Raw genomic sequence first — 17,621 nt, 5'->3', positions numbered from 1 at the left:
GAGACCGTGAGCTTGTTACTTTTGGAGGGAAACCTCCTAGTTGGCTTGGCGGTTGGTGCTCCGGTGATCTCTTCAAGAAGATTGTGAAGAGGCCCGGGCTTCTCCTTCGTGGAGCTTGTGAAGTGGTTGTGGAGCTTGCCATCTCCGGAGCGGAGGAAAAGCTAACCATAAGGAAAGGACCATTATCCTTCGTGGGTGTGGTTCGGAGAATAGGGTGAGCCTTCGTGGCGCGGGGAATCCTTCGTGGGACCTCCACTCCTCCAAACGTGACGTATCTTGTTGCAAAGCAAGGGAACACGGGAATACATCCGCGTCTCCGCGTGCCTCGGTTATTTCTATACCCAAGCTCTCTTTCCTTGGCGCGGGGAATCCTTCGTGGGACCTCCACTCTTCCATCGTGCTTGAAGTACATATATCTTGCTATCACTTGTGCTACATATATCTTGTGCCTATCTTGCTTAGCTCTAGTTGCCATTGTTACACTTAGTTGAGCTTAGCATATTTAGGATTTGTGCTTGTAAACTAAACATTAGTTTAATTCCGTATTCTTACAAGACAAATCCGCAAGAGTTTGTAATTGCCTATTCACCCCCCCCTCTAGGCGACATCTCGATCTTTCATCTTTGAGTCTATTTTTTGTCATACATGAGAAGGGTGTTGAACGTATATGCTGTGTGCCTAGCCATTTTAGTAAGTTTGGCCTTTTGATTGTGTTGGCTAGTACAAGTTTGACAATTGCTTGATGTTTATTTTCAAATATAGCTTGTGCTTAGGTATTCACGTTGCCGTCTTGACCAAATCAACTCCAAAATAGGAGGTATTATGAATCCAAAATGTTACATCATTCCTCTCACATGGCCATCAACAATCTACTGGGACCATAAACACTGTAATAAAATTGCGCATCAATTTCAAAATTGCAAAAAGTAATATTTTGATTAAAATGGGGTTGTAAAATACCGTTTGAAAGAAAAGAGGGCGACCAAGATAGTTAACTTAAAAAAGCTAAGAACTACACCCTCCTATATAAAAATAATATATCTGAAATGCATATACAGCAAAATTAATTTGTTTTGCCAGAAATTCATTTAGCTGCAAGAGGAATCAACTAACGCTTTAAATAAATCAACATGGTATATCACCAAACAGATTGGAAGCAAATTGAACTAGAAAATACATAAGCCACCCTACTATCATGTAAACTAAGCAAACCTGGATTTTCTATGGTGCACAGTATCGTGCATGTATCAACCGCAGGCTGGAGCTACAAGATTCATGCGGCACTTGTTTCACAAAGTATGGTCATTTTTCTCAGATAAACTTCACGAATTTCCGTGCATGATATACGGTGGATCTCTACACGGTAGATACCATAAACGGTAGAAATTCATTTATCGGTAGTAGTACGGTAACACGAATGAGACGAGACAGTCTAGTGGAAAAGCTAGCAGGGTATCTTGGAGGTGAACCAGACCATCACATGAAACGGCGCCTTGATGAGCTCCACCGCCGCCTCCAGCACTAGCGTCACGCACAGGCAGCACGGGCAGATGCAGGAGATCGGCAGCCTAGATCACAACGTCAGATTGTAAATTTTATTCAGGTTGACCAGTAAGAGCAACTCTAACGGATCCAGCCAAAACTTATTTACAGACCGTGGAAAATCTATTTTTCGGTTATGTTTAGACTCGCACAAGACAAATTCCGCAAACTGAACCCGTAAAACCGGATCCCGCAAACTGAATCTGTGCCCCAAACGGAACCGATTCAGATTTACTCGTTCAGTTTGCAGGTCTGTTCAGCGCACCCAAATTCATCATTTTGCACAGTCAAAATAAATATGATAGAAACATGGGCTAATATTTATAAATGTTTTAAACATTACAAGACATAATAATCATTTAAATAATTACATTACAATATTCTTCAAATCAAATTACAACAATAGTTCAAATCAAATAATTTAACAAATAAAGAATGGTTCCGGGTGCAAATAATTGCTCATCTCACACATAAGTAAATAGGAAATGAAATGAATAAAGGAGGGAGATCATTTTTTGCCATGTAGTTGTCCGTGGTGCTCGATGAGATCAAGATTGAGTTGGGTATGCGTGGTCGAATCTTAAATTTGATGATACGTCTCAAGAAATGCTTGAATGCGATTGAGATTCCTTTGTGGTTTCACTCGGCTACCAACATTGTCATAGGAGAACTCCAAGTTTAACCCTTTCTCACCCTAGATGATCACATTGTGAAGAATCACATAGCATGTCGTGATGTTGTTGAGTTTTTTTATCCCAAAAATGAACGGGGCCACGAACAATGCCAAACCGAGCGTGCAAAACACGAAAATCTTTTTCAATATGCTTTCAACATTCTTCTTATGTCTTGGCAAATTCAGCTTATTTCTTTGTTTTGGGGTTTGGATGGTCTTCACAAATGTTTCCCAAGATAGATAGATATTAGCCCATTGTGTACTCATGCCGGAGCATCTCCACTAGCTAGTCTAGCAAATAGATGGGATCTATGCAACACATTGATGTCATTGAGTGATTCCAGAAATCCAAAAAAGTGCCAAATCCGGAAGTCCTTCGATGCCACTGCCTCAAGCACTTGGTTTCGTGAGATGAAAATATGGTTGGCCATCAATCCGGGCCGATTGTTCATATTGTCCCTATCCCCGAGCTCCTTCATGGAAATGATGAGAATCATATGCTCAGCGGCATTGTCTTTGAGCAAATCGTCGATGTCCGAATCATCGAAAGAATACGAGTCTTCGAAAAAAACTCCACGCTCAACGTTGAACTCATCTACAACAATCCTATATCAAAACCGAATCAACTTCACTAGATCTAACTCGAAAAACAAGCCGAACAAGATCTTGCCGCGGTGGAGTCCATGCAGTCGATTCAGGTGGCTTCCGTGGCGGCAACGGAAGAGGCGGAAGAAATAGCTCTGGCGAAGCCAAATCCAACCGCCTAGGTTGAGGGCGCTAATGAATTAGACGTCCACGGCGCATCCATGGCGGCCGCCATCTCGAAGATTCCCTCCGCGGAAGAATATCCGGTCAGCCCGCGAGATTTCACCTACTAGCGGAGCGGTGTGGTGCAGGGCACTCGGCGGCGGTAGGGCATGGCCAGAGGTGGACGAAAATAATGGCAAGAGGCAGCGCCTATGGGCGGCGGAAGATAGAAGCGCGGAAGCTCGGGCGGAGTGGGGAAATTTAAGTGCCCTAACTACTTCCAAGAGGATTGGGATCACACTAGGTTTGGCCGCGAAGGCCGCGTATGTAGAGGTCGGGCGAGGAGTTTTCCCAACTCCTAAGGCCATATTTGGCACTAAAGTGTTGTGGGAATTAAATGGGAATAATACTCTAGAGTATTGGGTGAAACCTCTACCGTCACCCAATCCCCATGAAGCTCCATCCCAAATCTAGATAGAGGTAGAGTATTGGGGTTTGAGAAAAATACACTAAAATTTAGAAAAAAATGGGAATAAGAGAATATTAAACTCGCTCATACTTTAGCATCAAACATGTATTTAAAATAATTAGGGATTTAAAATTTGGTGAAAATTATCCCAGTAATCTTCGCTAAAACTCAGTGCCAAGGCCTAAAAGAAATCCAAGTCGCTCGCGTTTACATAATCTGCGCCGATTAACGAAAACTGAAAACGACCGATTTATTTGCAATTTCGATACGTTTACGGGATCTGCTAGAATTTGGTGTGTGGATGGAGAGTAGATACGGGAACATGTAAGGAGTGAGAAAGAGAGGGTACCCGATGATCCAGATGACGGCCCCGGCGATGGAGATGAGGACGGCGACCAGCGCGAACGGCAGTCCGAGCAGCCACCCCAGCGGCCGGCAATCGCCGTCGCCGCAACAGCAGCAGCACATTGCCGATCTGTTATGGAACGTACTTTCGTGCTTTGTTGCGGTGCATTCTTGGGATGGGATCCCTAAAAACCTGATTTTTTTTTTTTGACAGGTAAAACCTGATTTTACTAGAGTGGTCTCGGTGCGTATTGTGTCTGCTGTACGTATCGTAATGGTACGGTGGGAGTTGCCGTTTCCCCCGACAATTTGCTTAAGGGCAAGTACAACGCGGACGCTTAGACGTCGACGCTAGGATCAGATTCCTGGTAGATCGGCAGTTTGGTTTTTAATTCCTGGCGTCTGTGCGGCATCGACGCAAGAAAAAGAGTCGAGCGCCCGGGATTAGCGTCTGCTGTTTTCCTCTTCCTCGGGCCAAGCGGCCAGGCAGTTAGCGCCCGTGATTAGCGTCCGCCGTTGGAGACTATAACGTTTAGAATATAATCTAATTTTATTTTGTTATTTTTCCCAATCTAAGCGCCTATAGTAGCGTCGGGCGTTGTACATGCCCTGATTGACATTACAGAGATCATAAACTTTCAAAGAGAGGGCTGAATAAAGGCTGTATCACTAGAAATTATTGGGTTGAACTGCAAAAACTATGAAATTTGATAAATATAAAATAATTATACAACACAGAAATCATATTATTAGAAACTATAACATCTGAAGTTTCTAATAATACTCCATCATTTCCAATGAATAAGACCTTTTTTTGTAAAAAGTCAAGCTAACTAAGTTTGACCAAACTTTTAAACAAAACTATCAATAAATGTGATACTACCTCCATCCCAAGGCTTAAGGCTGTCTATATTCTTTTTCAGAAGTCAAGCTATGTTAAGTTTAACTAGGTTTTTATCAAAAAATATTAACATGAAAAGTACAAAATCAAGATCATTAGATAGATAATGAAATATATTTTCATATGGTATCTACAAAATATCTTATTTGTTCATAAATTCTTCTAAAAGTTTGGTTAAACTATGTCTTAGGATGAAGGTAGTATTATATAGATATTACATGAAAACATATTTTTTTGATGTATCTAACGATATTAATTTTTTATTGTACATGTTAATGATATTTAAAAAATTAATCGCACTTAACATAGTTTAACTTAAAAAACGTTTTATTTATTGAAGCGAAGATCTATACAACTGAGGCAGAGGGAGTAGTTCAAATGCAGTATAAGCTGCTCCATAGGAGTATTTACAATGGCCTTAATGTCCAAGCTTCAAATAAATGGCCACAAAGAACATTCTTTAACAGAACGCAAGCGTTCTCAACTCAAATAATGAGATCACCAAATGTTCCAGGATATTATGTTTTATGCTATAGCCTATACACGATATGCACTTTACATCTCTACAGAAACACACTAACTATTCAGTTTAATACTCCTGATACCGGTATAGAATGATGGTTTCAGTTCATTAGTGCTTACTGCCTAGAGGAGCACTTTTGGGTCTCGGAAGTTCAGCGAACGATGGTTGCCTCTGCAGAACTACTGCTGCTGCCCGGGTCAAAATGTGTGCAGTTAGGCCCCAGATGACATATTTTTTGCCCTCTGTCTCGTAGTGAAAAAACTGGACCGGGATAGTCATTCCCATCCAATCCCTTTGTCGTGTTGTCCGGTTATCATCCTACAGATTTCGATAGAAGTGAGAATACAACAATGCAAATGTCCTTATTGAAATGAACAGGAACTGATTGAAGAATTTCAATGATAGGTACATATACAAATCTCAGTAGTACCTTCAGGAACATCTCCAGAGGGGCGTCAAAGATGTCTTCCACTTCATCTTTATTCAAGACAGGATTGAATAAAGATCTATCCGAGAGAATGCCAATTACAGGAGTAACATCAAGACCATTCTGTAAAACAAAGACTAAAGCATGAGCCATTGCCAATTTGCAGTTCTATTAAAAGAGTGTGCATGTTCTAATTGTTTCAATCTGTGATGACATTTTAGTTGGAAATTTCCCTCTACCAAAGATTCCAAAAGGTGAAGTCCAGAATTAGACCAACAGCTATGCATACTCAAAAGCTGCCATCGCTTCCATTCTTTAGAGTTTTTTTTTTTTTTTTTTGCAACTTCCTCCTGCAGCTAGGAAGCTTAACTAATTGGCTTAACTGAAGTGAAGAAGCAGTAGTTTTAGGGTTAACTGAAGTGCGCAAGCAGTAATTTTAGGGCATGTTATGTCATTGTCACAAGTCATAACAATCTTGGGCAACTCAAAGTAATTAGATGGACTTAGGTAGGCTCACGCATTTGAATGATCAATTTGAGTATGTTCTTTAACAAATTAACCAGGAACATTATTACCGGAAGCACAAAACTATGCAAGAAATTTGAAATGGTTAATAGCTAAAACGAGCCACTCCAAGAATAACGTCGAACATGCATGCATACTATTCTCATGAATTGATTATATGTACGATTTATACAACATGCGCCTTTGGTTGATCAGTGTCACAAGACATTTGCAATATAAGCACCGGAAGATACTGAACAGGTTTAGAGTAAAAATACTGAAAGGGGGAAACATGAAATGAATTAACAAGCATATTATTCCTTGTATGTTTCTCGAGTTGTTGTCTCTAAATGCACCAAACTCCAGCATGCACCTGTGCTTGTCATACTGGCTGTTAACATACAGAATAATAATGTTTACTTGGTATGTACAAAGGGACACATGATGTTTGCAGATATAGTAAGAAATATCATGACCTCGGCTATCAACTCACCCACCGGATCAAGTAACCAATCAACATACTATGATTAATTCTAAAAATCTAGAACATTTATAAACGAATATCGGGACTGTGCCAGCACAAGACTATAGGGGATGTCTATTCATAAGTTGCTTGAATTTTTTCAGGTCTCGGCCAATTTTCTTAGCTTTTGGATTAACATCCAACCATTCTTGTCTCGAGTCACTTCACATATAAACTGCGGACCATAAAATGCAGTAACATTAATAATAAAATTGCCCACTCTTAGCTTTTTAATGAAATCGAAGTATACGTAAACCATTCTGTCTCGCCTCTCTTCATATACAAACTCCGGACCCAAAAAAATGGAGAAACATTACAGTTCAAAAATAAAAATTGCACACTTTGGAGAGCATACTTTTTGGGAACTAACTAATGTTCAATTTTAGGTGACCGAGATTTACTAACATTTAGGCAACTGGAAATAAGCAAAATCGTCATTACTAATTTACCTTGGACAAGAAGGGCTCAAGAACTGTGACAACAGATACAAGAGCCGGGTCCAGCCCAATCTCCTCCTCTGCCTCTCGTAGAGCCGTGGTCTTCACATCCGCATCCCCATCCTCCACCTTCCCTCCCGGCAACGACACCTCCCCTAGATATTTTCGTTACAGAGTAAGAAATGAAATCACTCCAAGTGACAGAATCGAGCGACATGGATCCCAAGAAACCGGTGGTGTACTGTACCTGAGTGGGAGTTGAGGGAGGATGCGCGCTTGGTGAGGAGGACGCGGGTGTCGCCGCGGGGATCCTGGAAGATGCAGACCAGCACGGCGGCGAAGCCCTTGGAAGCGGTCGCGCGGACGGGGGCGGCGGCGGCAGGGGCGCCCACGGAGGATAGCTCGCCGGAAGAAGAGGAGGGGGCGAGGAGGTGGCGTGTGAGGTGGGCAAGGCGCCGAGTCGGCGATGGGGAGTGGCCGGCGGCCATGGCAATGTGATTGGGGGTGAGTAGGCGGGAGAGGAGAGGCCTGGCGGCACCGGCCATGCGGTGATAACGTGGCGCCGGCGACGGTACCGAGGCCGTGGGGTTTGGTGGGAGTGGTCGCCGGCCGTCGATGTTGCCAGCCAGAAGATCTGCACTCGCAACTACCAATGACCCGATCGCCGTGAAGGATAACGACAGGCTTGCTTGCTGTCAGTTTGTGACTAGCTTCCGAGCTGACCCATTTTTTCTTGGCAAAAATGGTTCCCCCGCTGGTCTACAAGCGAATTGTAATATTCAAACAACCAATTTCGAATTTTGCTATACAAAACTACAAATTCGAATTAGTTACTCCTGCTACTATTTTTTTGAAACGAAAACAAAAGCTTTACCTTTTCTATTAATTGCGAAAAAAATACTCAGTTATTTAGCGGAAAACCAGATAAAAATCAAACAATAACAACACCACGAGGCCAACCTCCACACCAACAAGCACTCGCACCCTGTTAAAACAACGAACATATGACACATGGAGCAGCACGCCGCAAAAGACTCACTCATCGGACGATTCAAAGAGGGTTCATCAGTCAAGCATCCGCCAAAGCTTTTCTTGCTACGCCCCGCTTCCTTCTTCTGTCCCTGATAGTCACCTTCTTGACAGACTTCTCTACCTTTCTGATTATGCATTTAAAGCAACTCTAGCAGATCCCGCATCGAACCCGCATCTGTATAATAACCGCCACTTTGCGGGCTTAGAGGCATAAAAATGGCGAGTTCACATACTGCACCGTGCCCGCATCCGAAAATATTTTTCCAGTCCATCTAGTTTCGCGCCACCAAAACCCTAATTCCCCAGTTTCACGAGCCTGCCCGAGCGCGAACCCCATCCCCACCCTCACGTTGGCGCGAAGAAGATTTCAGCTCCTCTCCTTCGCGCTTCCGCACTCCCGCTGCCGATCCCGCCGCCCCCACTCTCTTTGTCCTCAGCACGGCGAGCTAGCACCGCGATTGATGCACCCAACCCGTCGGTGGGCGCTGACCAGTTCGCTCCGCGCGAATCGACCCCGCCCACCGCGCGAACAAGCCACAAAGCTCTTTAGCAAAAAGAACCTTAGAGCTATGGATGAACACTCCTCCACAAGCCTTCCCCGCTAGAACGCATGCAATATCGTTACCATATTTAGAGCTAGCCGTCTCTAAAGATTTTTAGCAGAAAGAGCCTCAGAGCTATGCGTGAAACTCCCCCAATTAACTCCAAACAAAATAGAGAAAATTGGAAACGAAAAATGTGGCGCTTCTTCAACCCCGAGACGTGGCGCAACCGCTGACGAACCTACTATTCTTGTCAAACGCGTTCGCCCCGGCGGTCAACTCCGCATCTCATGAACAAGAAACCCCGTCCGTCCCCTCCGCGCTTCCACACTCCCCACACCACCATGCAACCGGCCCCTTCAAATGCTCTGCCCTCCACGCACACGCACGCAACCGCCTATAGACCTCACGCGTCCGGCGCGCACCATGCCGTCGTCCTCCTCCTCCTCCTCGTCTTCTGCCGCGCCCCCCGGCCGCGCCATGCCCGCCGACGCCACGGCCGGCGGCTGCCTCCCCGCGGACCAGTCCTGCTTCGCGCTCACGGCGGCGGGGCCGCCCTACCCGTCGCGCCGCGCCGCGCGCGCCGCCTGCTGCACCACCACCTCCTACATCGTCGTCCTCAGCATCAGCTTCGGCTCCCTCCTCGCCATCCTGCTCGTCCTCTGCGTCATCCGGTGGTACCTCGTCCACCGCTCCGCGCGCCGGCACGAGGCCGCGGCCGCCGCGGACGACGCGGCGGCGCCCAAGAAACGCCCCGCGGGCCTCGACGCGGACGCCATCGCCGCGCTGCCGGAGTTCCCGTACCGGAACGAGGAGGAGGAGGAGGCGGAGTGCGCGGTGTGCCTGGCCGTCATGGTGGAAGGGGAGGACGCGCGGCGGCTGCCCAGGTGCATGCACGTCTTCCACCGGGGCTGCGTCGACGTCTGGTTCAGGGAGCACTCCACGTGCCCGGTATGCCGAGCTGAGGTGGTCGTCCGGCCGGCCGCAGAGGAGCAAGCCGGGAAGGAGCATGTAGGCAGCACGTCGCGGGCTGTTGCGTCACCGCCGGCGCCACCGCCACCGCAGGAGCGGGTGCTGGACGGCGGGGAGCGGGACCTGGAGGCGCAATAGTCGTATGCTCGATCGGGCCGGTAGGAACTTATTTTACTTTTATCTTCTCATGATATAGCAGGCTAGTGAAATGTTGTTCCTTTTTTCTTTAGGGCGTGTTCGTCGTAGCTCTAGCATGTAGTAGATCACGAATTAGGGAGTGAAGGGAAGGTGAATTAGTATTTGGATGGTTACTAGACGAATGACTCTTGTAACTGAGAATGCAGCATTGTGTGAGAATAAAACTACAAAGACAATGCCAAAAATGGATCTTTAGAATTCTCACTCCCGCCATGTCATATTTTGCTTTAAACGCATCCATTGGTTGCGTGTTCGAAAACAGAAGACATTACTTTAAATGATTTGCGTTCAAACTTCTCTATTTTTTAAACATTGTCATTGATAAAACAAATATTGCTCCTTTTCGTTTTCTTTAGGGCGTGTTCGTCGTAGCTCTAGCATGTAGTAGATCACGAATTAGGGAGGGAAGGGAAGGTGAATTTGTATTTGGATGGTTGTTACTGGACGAATGACTTTTGTAAGTGATGTAGCATTGTGTTTTTTTCGAAATGGGAGCACAGCCCCAGCCTCTGCATCGAAACGATGCATTTTGTATGAGAATAAAACTACAAAGACAATGCCAAAATGGATCTTTAGAATACTCATTCGCATGTCTTTTTTTTTGTGCTTTAAACGCATGCATTGGTTGTGTGTTCGAAAATAGAAGACATTTTCGAAATGATTTGCGTTCAAACTTCTCTACTTTTTAAACACTATCATAGATAAAACTAATACTATATTTTAGTTGGTACCCATACTGATATTTCTCATTTAATTTGGTTTCCTGATTAATATTACGGTTTGGTTAACTTTGTATACTAGTGAATACCCCGTGCGTTAAATTTTTTTAATAATATTTTTTCTCGTTAATTTATAAATAATACTTGATTTTAAACTTTTTCAAAAATAATACACCGTCAGGTTAGTGTTCCGGATTAGCACTAATCGGGTTCGTCAAGCACATGCATGCATGCACATGGAGCCTAGGGGGCAGTCGGGTTCCTCTACCCCGACTAGTACTAATCGGGTTTCACTAACCCGATTGGTACTAATTGGGTTCCCCTAACCCGACAGTGTATTATTTAAAAAAAATTAAAATCAAGTATTATTTGTAGAATTAATGGGGAAAAATATTATTAAAAAAATAAACAACAATTTTAGATTATGAAGAACAAATTCTAGACAATCAACGGAAGTGGAGGACAAAGCATTTCATAATACCAGCTTGATTAATATAAATACATGTGTTGCTGAACCAAGACGATCTTGAGTTACACAATATATTCCATAAAAAGTAACACGATTTCTTTCAACAGATAATACAATTCAAATTACAGGAGAGGGATGAGTATGGCCTTAGCGCTTTGGTGAAAACACAAGTGAACATGCAAGCCTTAAGTTTGATGCGCGCCTGTAGCGTTGTCCAGAAAACATGGTGCAAAATAGAAAAGATATATCAGAACATCCAATCATGTAGTCTGTAAACAGAAATTTTTATGCAACCACTTGAAAATTTTAATCGGTACTCATAATGAATTTCTCATTTAATTTGGTTTCATGATTAATACTATGGTTTGCTTAACTTTGTATATTCATTTTAAAACAGACATGATAATGTAACCCCCTCCAAAGATGGTGTAACCCAAAGCTCACCTGATCTGTAGCACTCACTCTCACTCTCAGACTTGACAAATGATCCTCATCTTTAAAAAGGCGTACAACAACACTCGTTCTCAAACAGGTTGAAGTGGTTAATCACGAGCAAACAACTGAATTCATACAGGGTTTTTTTCGATAAAGAAAATATATTAATATTGTGAAGATACCAATTACACCCAGCCTGCCCTATTGGCAATACGGATGCCCACAGCCGAAAAAAAGAAAAAAGCCAAAAAAAAAGGCCCGCTACAGTGACCTACTCCTTGTAACAGCGACCAAACACCACCAAGACAACAAAATCCATCATCTTGAAAAGCGACGTCTCTAAGAAGGAAACAATGCACAAGCGCCGCCATCGCCCTGATCAACGATCATATGTTTTCACCCCGGAGAAAATCCGCACTCACAAAACAATGTTTTTGACAAGGTCATTGCCAGGCACAACCAATTAAGGCTAGACCTTATGTTTTCACCCTACAAATTTAGACAGTAAGTTCCTCTCGAGAGGGAACACCACAATCAGTAAACCATACACAACAGTGAACAGCAGTTCAGGCGCATACAGTAATCATATTGAGAGGGAATCACAACCCAACGCCGGAACTAAGCTGCAACTAACCTTTAGGAAATGCGTGCGGTCCGCTTCTAGGAACGAGTCAGGATGCCGGCAAGATAGAAGAGAGCCCAGAAATTGGTCAGGATCTCCCCGCCATGTGCGAGTTTCTCAACGAACCTTCTCACAATGTTATATTTCGCGAAATACAGTTCCAGCAGTCTTGTTCCTTCTTCTACCTACATAATTAATGCATTGCCAACATCTACGAAATTTCCTCGAAAACTTGCAGGCAATTCTCTGAAGAATGGGAAGAGAGTAGATTCCACGCTACTATCCTCCCAGCATAGTTGTTCCCACCAGTCTTGTCTTCCAAGTATCAGTGACAGACGCTCTTCTGTCAGTAATCTGGATGGCAATTTCACTAGCATAGGACACTTGTACACAAGTAACCGCTGAAAACACGGGAAAGAAAGTGTGCCACCACATATGTTCTGCAGGTTCCCAAGCTGGCTTAGTCCAAGTAACTTGAGACGAGGAAATGAATGTGCAGCAGTTGACGTGTTTGCTTCTTCATCATCAGCCACCAACTCCAACATTGAACCACAGTCAATCAGATATATCTCTTTTAGGCAGGGCAGCTCCTTGATCCACGTAAGTGTCTTGATGCTGTGGCAGCCATACATCACTAGAAAACGAAGTGTGGGAAGGCAAACATGTGGCACCACACCTTTCCATACAATGCTTTCCAATTTTGGGAGATCAACCAATATAAGATCGTCAAGGCTTTGAAAGTTCCAATCTGAAGCCACAATGGTTTCACCAATCAGCAACTCCTCCAGGCTTTTCATTCCACGAAACATCAACTTCTCGAGTTGATGTGCCCTCATTATGCCAATAAGCGATGGTGAAATATGGAGAAATTGCAAGCCTTCAACTCCTTGTACATTAAGGAATTTCAAGGAGTTATTAGAAAAATTGAGTAGCCTGTGAAGCGACTCAGAATCATCCACCGTGAACCCAAGAGATTGTAACCATACCAAACTCTCCAGCTCCTCAATGTATGTCTGTGTTCTGTCCACTGAGAAAAGACCACTGTTGTATAAATCGAGTACCCTCAACATACTTAGTGAAGATATGGTCCCATCTGGGATAGTTTTCAGCCGACGCGTATGCCCTAAGTATAGGTACCTCAAACTTTTCAATAGTTGAAGCTCCATTCGGATCGCTCGGATTGGGGTGTGTGAAAGATCAAGGTGTTGCAAGTTCAATAATGCTCCAACATCTGATGGAAGTTCTTGAATATTGGTTTGGCTTAGATCCAAGTAGGTGAGAGACGGAGCAGTTCTGAAAAAGCCAGTAGGAACACTTCCAATAATCTTGCTTCTTGGAACCGAGAGAGTCAATAGGCAAATGCAACTGCAAGAATCGGGGATATTAATAGGATTCATGCCCGTGAGCGAAATCCTCTGGGCAGTGCTCCACTCTTCTGGTTCCATAGGTTCTCCACAGAGGCGCACTTGCCACTTATTGTTATGTCTATCACCATGTTGCATTTGTACAATCCAAAGAGCTAGACCTCGGATTATATCGTGCATCCTCACATAATTTTCCCCTCGAGGATGTTCTTCTAACAGGCAGGCTCTTTTTAAACATCCAACAACGGAGTGACCTCTCAAATAGTTGTTTCTGATGTCATCATCTTCATCGAGAAATCCATGTCCTATCCATAAATTTATTGCATATGGAACGTAACTATAATGATCATATCCAGCCAAGACAAAGAAAAGAAAACAGTGTTTTGTCCTCTCATCTGGCAGGTTTTCATAGCTAATATACAGCAAAGAAAATAGGTTACTTTCTGCATCTGGAACTTTGTGGAACTGAGACCGTCGAAGCAATATCATAGCATGCTTCCACTCATGTTCACTTTCTTTTGATGCCATAGCCTGACCAACTATCTTAAGAGCTAACGGAAGGCCTCCACACATATTCACAATACTCTTGGCATAAACTCTGATTTGTGCACTGCTGTTGGTTACTCTATTGCATCCTGCGTTCGCATCAAAGAGATTCCAAGCTTCCTCAAACTCCAGCCTTTGTAACATAATCACCTGACCATGCACTTGCATTCTGTGACATAGATGCTGTAAGCGTGTGGTGATTACTATCATCTGCCTATTTTGAGGGCCAATCAGCCTGCCACCTTGTGGTATGCCGATCTGCACTAGGTCCAATGTTTGCCAAAGGTCATCTATCAACAACAGAAACTTCCTTTCTTTCAAGAAGTTATAAAGGGATGAAGATCTAAATGTTGTGCTTTCATCCTTTCCTATCACCAAGCCAAGTTGGGATGCAACATTTTGCCGAACTGTATCAAGATCTTGCTGCTGACCAATTTCCACATAAATGATGTAATCGAATTCATGTGTTTCTGCAGCACAGCTGAATATGTTATTTAATTGCTTAAGGAGAGTAGTCTTGCCAGCCCCTCCCATGCCACATATCCCAATGAAGCTCGTGGTGCCTTGTTTGATGCAAGCAACAATCTCTTTCATGTACCTGTTTTGCCCCATGATGTTAGGTGGCAGAGGCAGCTCTCTGCCAACTGGTGGGAGCAAACTGAAGATACTATCATTCTTGGGAGTACTCTCCTGTAATTCGTCAGCATCAGCCTTCTTCTTGGTGGCAGCACTGCTAATTCTGTAGTTGAAGAAACAATTCCAGGAGCAACCAAAGATATGTGTGCTCCTTCCATCGTACGTATTCTTGATTCTGTATGATTCATCTTCAACTAACTTAGCACTGTCGTCTATCCACCTTGTTGCTTGCACCCTCGGTTTCTTGCCCTCGAGTTCACCCAATTTAATTTTCTCCTTCACAAGATCTATATTTTCCTTCAAATCATCAGCAGCTTTTGCTAGTTTGCGAACTTTGTTTTCAGGCTTGAGACAGTAGCCAAAGTGCTTCTTAATTGGCTTCCATAACTCGCGTACGAAGAGGTCAACAACTGGGGACATTATCCCAGACGGAAACGGAGCCATATAGCTGGAAAGAGGAAATGAAGGTATATTTCAAGTCAGTAACTAGACGATACTCAGTAGGTCTCTCGGAAAGTACGATTAAAACAAATTCAGCAACTTTGCACAACTAAGTATTTTTCTCGACAGAATTGGCTTTACTTTCAGGTTTGAATTTTTTTTAAAGGGTAAACAAATACAAAAAAGGAACATTAGCCTCTTTAGCTCTCAGGAGCTTAGAGCATGGCATGTATGCAGAGTTACAACTATCTCATTGTGAACCATAACTTCCATGTCTTCTGTCAAAGCGAGCAAGAACTTTTAAAAGAAGTGTTCATATGCAGAAAATAAGGGTATTTCGGCCAACTCCAAAGTATGATCTGATATATAAAAAATAAATTTCTTACAAACCTTTGCATTATAGACTGAAGTAAAGACAACAAGACAGTTCTCATAAATGAACGAGCTTCTTGGATCAAAGAGTGGAGATTCACCAGTACCTAGGAGACTTGCAGTAGAAGCTGATCGGAGGAGGCAGGAGCAGACGTAGGTTTAATAGCCTTCTGCTGTTCTTTACCTAGAACTGGAAGGGCAGAGAAGAGTTGACAACTACAAGTCTTGCTGCAAAAAATAGAGTGGAAGTTCACAGATAGATGCGAAAATTCCAAACTAAAGTCTGTGGTGTCCACCTCATTGGGACTAAAGTATTTGTGCTGTAGGTGTTCAAGTCAGCACAAGGAAACATTCTTACCTCGATGTGAATAATTATTTCAAATTTCCAACTTGTCCTTATAAATAGAATACTAGTACATGTGCAGTTGCTGGACCACTAATTGACTACTAAATCTGCACCTCCACCTCATTGTACAGCAAGCTAAGCATGTGCAGTTGCGTGGCTAAGTTTATTAATGTAAGCCACAACTCAATGGTTATAAATTATATAAATTCAGTATTCTCTTATAGCCTTGATGGGCAGAATTCCATTGGGACGGAATAGAATTGTTGTTCTTACAAAAACCACTGGTTTAACATATACTTCATCAATTTGAATGTACAGATCTATTTCGTTGAGTTTCATAGAACTGCATGTATTTTGTCTTAAATACTCCAGCTACGAATGTAAGAACCTTTTGTACTGTGAAACCACATATAAAGTTGAACCATTACACACCTACGCCCAACCATAATGAATTTGGACGCCCAGCCCACCAACCAGCAGAATATAATCTGTACCTTCATCCAGTTCTAATATCTGTTGCTCTTGTTTATTTTCGGGATCGTTGGTAAACAGTGATTATAGTTGCTGTAGCAGAAAAGGTGCATCTGTTTGATGAATATCATATTTTGGTAATCCCAAAACATATCCCAAAATCTTATCACAGTATTAATGTCCACCGGAATCCTAGCTTCTTGCCATCTATACTAAAACGCAAACAAATAACGGCCCTATAAGAACGAGGGGAGCGAACTTGCCTGAATAGCATATCTTCACTACAGCCAAAAGACATACATAACTTGAATGCAGTATTGAACGCCGCCAACTTTTCATCAAAAAGTGTAAAAACCTGCTTTGAAGCGAGGAACTGAAATCTTGTATTTGTCAGGATCAGGTAGTCGCACACTAGATCCTTGTGCAGTGAAGCAGTTTGTCAAATTAAAGAAGACAGTATGAGCGAGGCCAGAGCTTCGGACTGCACGTATATTCACTGGAAGGTTTATTGTGTTGCAAGGAGGCACTGCCTAATAAATCGACTGAACCAGAACAGGCAAAATTTGGAGTTAAACACAAGATTGTGATATGTACTTACTCCCTTCCAGCTCATGGGCAATCTATCGAACAGGTGACCGACTGCTCTGTGTAATGCCGTAATGTGGAAAGAAGCAAGAATCGATCTACGGGAGTCGAAGACGCCGGGCTTGTCATCAAGGATGAAGACGGTGACACCGCGGATGCTGCCGCCGACCTGCCACGCCAGGCGATGCGCTCTGACAGCCTCGCCATGTTGCCCGCCGCGTCCTGGTCGGGCCAAGAAGCATGCCGGTATGCAGTAAAAGTGGGGGAAGGACAGGAAAAGAGTGGTGCCTACGGGAGGCTCGCCGGCCACGTAGACGGCCCGCCGGCCGAGGGTGCGACAGCATCCCGCGCGTTCCTGCCGTTGGCGCCAATCCATCGACGGAGGTTCGCCGTTCGCGCCCGTGTCTGGTGGGCACATTTGTGTGGGACTGGATCAGCCGAGGCGCTGCCGTTTTATACCTCTATTTTTATTTACTCTGTTAGTCAAAGTTAAATTTTAGAAAATATCAACATCTTTATAAAAATCTGTAATATTAGAATCTTCATAAAGTATATTTTTATTAGTATGGAGGTTGATATTTTGTTCATATATTCTTGGCTAAATTTGCAAAGTTTAATTTTGACTAAACCAAATAAAAACAGAGGAAGTATTTGGCACTTCAACAGCGCTTTAAAATGCTCGTGCTACAATTTGCTTATCCAAATTCAATTGCGTTTATGAAAATTTTCTTGTTCTACTTTGTATGATGTTAATCCGAAAAATCCAGATCTATCCACGGT

General features: G+C 43.4%; 3 protein-coding genes across 3 annotated transcripts; 1 reads left to right on the top strand and 2 right to left on the bottom strand.

Moving 5' to 3' along the window:
* Positions 1-1,444: 1,444 nt before the first annotated feature.
* Positions 1,445-3,899, bottom strand: LOC124647322 (signaling peptide TAXIMIN 1-like). Its single transcript, XM_047187285.1, has 2 exons — positions 3,781-3,899; positions 1,445-1,568 (listed from the first exon to the last, which is right to left on the bottom strand). Exons 1-2 carry the CDS (start codon positions 3,897-3,899, stop codon positions 1,445-1,447), a joined length of 243 nt encoding a protein of 80 aa, XP_047043241.1.
* A 1,148-nt stretch (positions 3,900-5,047) lies between these two features.
* LOC124708774 (nudix hydrolase 15, mitochondrial-like) lies at positions 5,048-7,671 on the bottom strand. The gene is made up of 4 exons (XM_047240439.1): positions 7,339-7,671; positions 7,104-7,246; positions 5,631-5,750; positions 5,048-5,518 (listed from the first exon to the last, which is right to left on the bottom strand). Exons 1-4 carry the CDS (start codon positions 7,634-7,636, stop codon positions 5,309-5,311), a joined length of 771 nt encoding a protein of 256 aa, XP_047096395.1. The 5' UTR covers positions 7,637-7,671; the 3' UTR covers positions 5,048-5,308.
* A 1,420-nt stretch (positions 7,672-9,091) lies between these two features.
* On the top strand, positions 9,092-9,775 carry LOC124708549 (RING-H2 finger protein ATL40-like). The gene has a single exon (XM_047240228.1). The coding sequence runs from the start codon at positions 9,092-9,094 to the stop codon at positions 9,773-9,775; it is 684 nt and encodes a 227-aa protein (XP_047096184.1).
* Positions 9,776-17,621: the final 7,846 nt, after the last annotated feature.

This window comes from Lolium rigidum, chromosome 4, assembly GCF_022539505.1.
Source record: "Lolium rigidum isolate FL_2022 chromosome 4, APGP_CSIRO_Lrig_0.1, whole genome shotgun sequence".
Lineage (NCBI taxonomy): Eukaryota > Viridiplantae > Streptophyta > Magnoliopsida > Poales > Poaceae > Lolium > Lolium rigidum.
The sequence above is the reverse complement of the archived record's forward strand: the minus strand, read 5'-3'. Positions and strand labels throughout refer to the sequence as shown.

What these genes read in the sequence shown, in the direction of transcription:
- LOC124647322 (XM_047187285.1), bottom strand. Translation starts at nt 3,899, where the DNA reads ATGTGCTGCTGCTGTTGCGGCGACGGCGATTGCCGGCCGCTGGGGTGG. An exon ending in GCCGTCATCTGGATCATCGG is followed by an intron (nt 1,569 to 3,780) that starts GTACCCTCTCTT and finishes GTTGTGATCTAG; the next exon opens with GCTGCCGATCTCCTGCATCT.
- LOC124708774 (XM_047240439.1), bottom strand. Translation starts at nt 7,636, where the DNA reads ATGGCCGGTGCCGCCAGGCCTCTCCTCTCCCGCCTACTCACCCCCAAT. An exon ending in CTCCCTCAACTCCCACTCAG is followed by an intron (nt 7,247 to 7,338) that starts GTACAGTACACC and finishes GAAAATATCTAG; the next exon opens with GGGAGGTGTCGTTGCCGGGA. An exon ending in CTCTGGAGATGTTCCTGAAG is followed by an intron (nt 5,519 to 5,630) that starts GTACTACTGAGA and finishes CGAAATCTGTAG; the next exon opens with GATGATAACCGGACAACACG.
- LOC124708549 (XM_047240228.1), top strand. Translation starts at nt 9,092, where the DNA reads ATGCCGTCGTCCTCCTCCTCCTCCTCGTCTTCTGCCGCGCCCCCCGGC.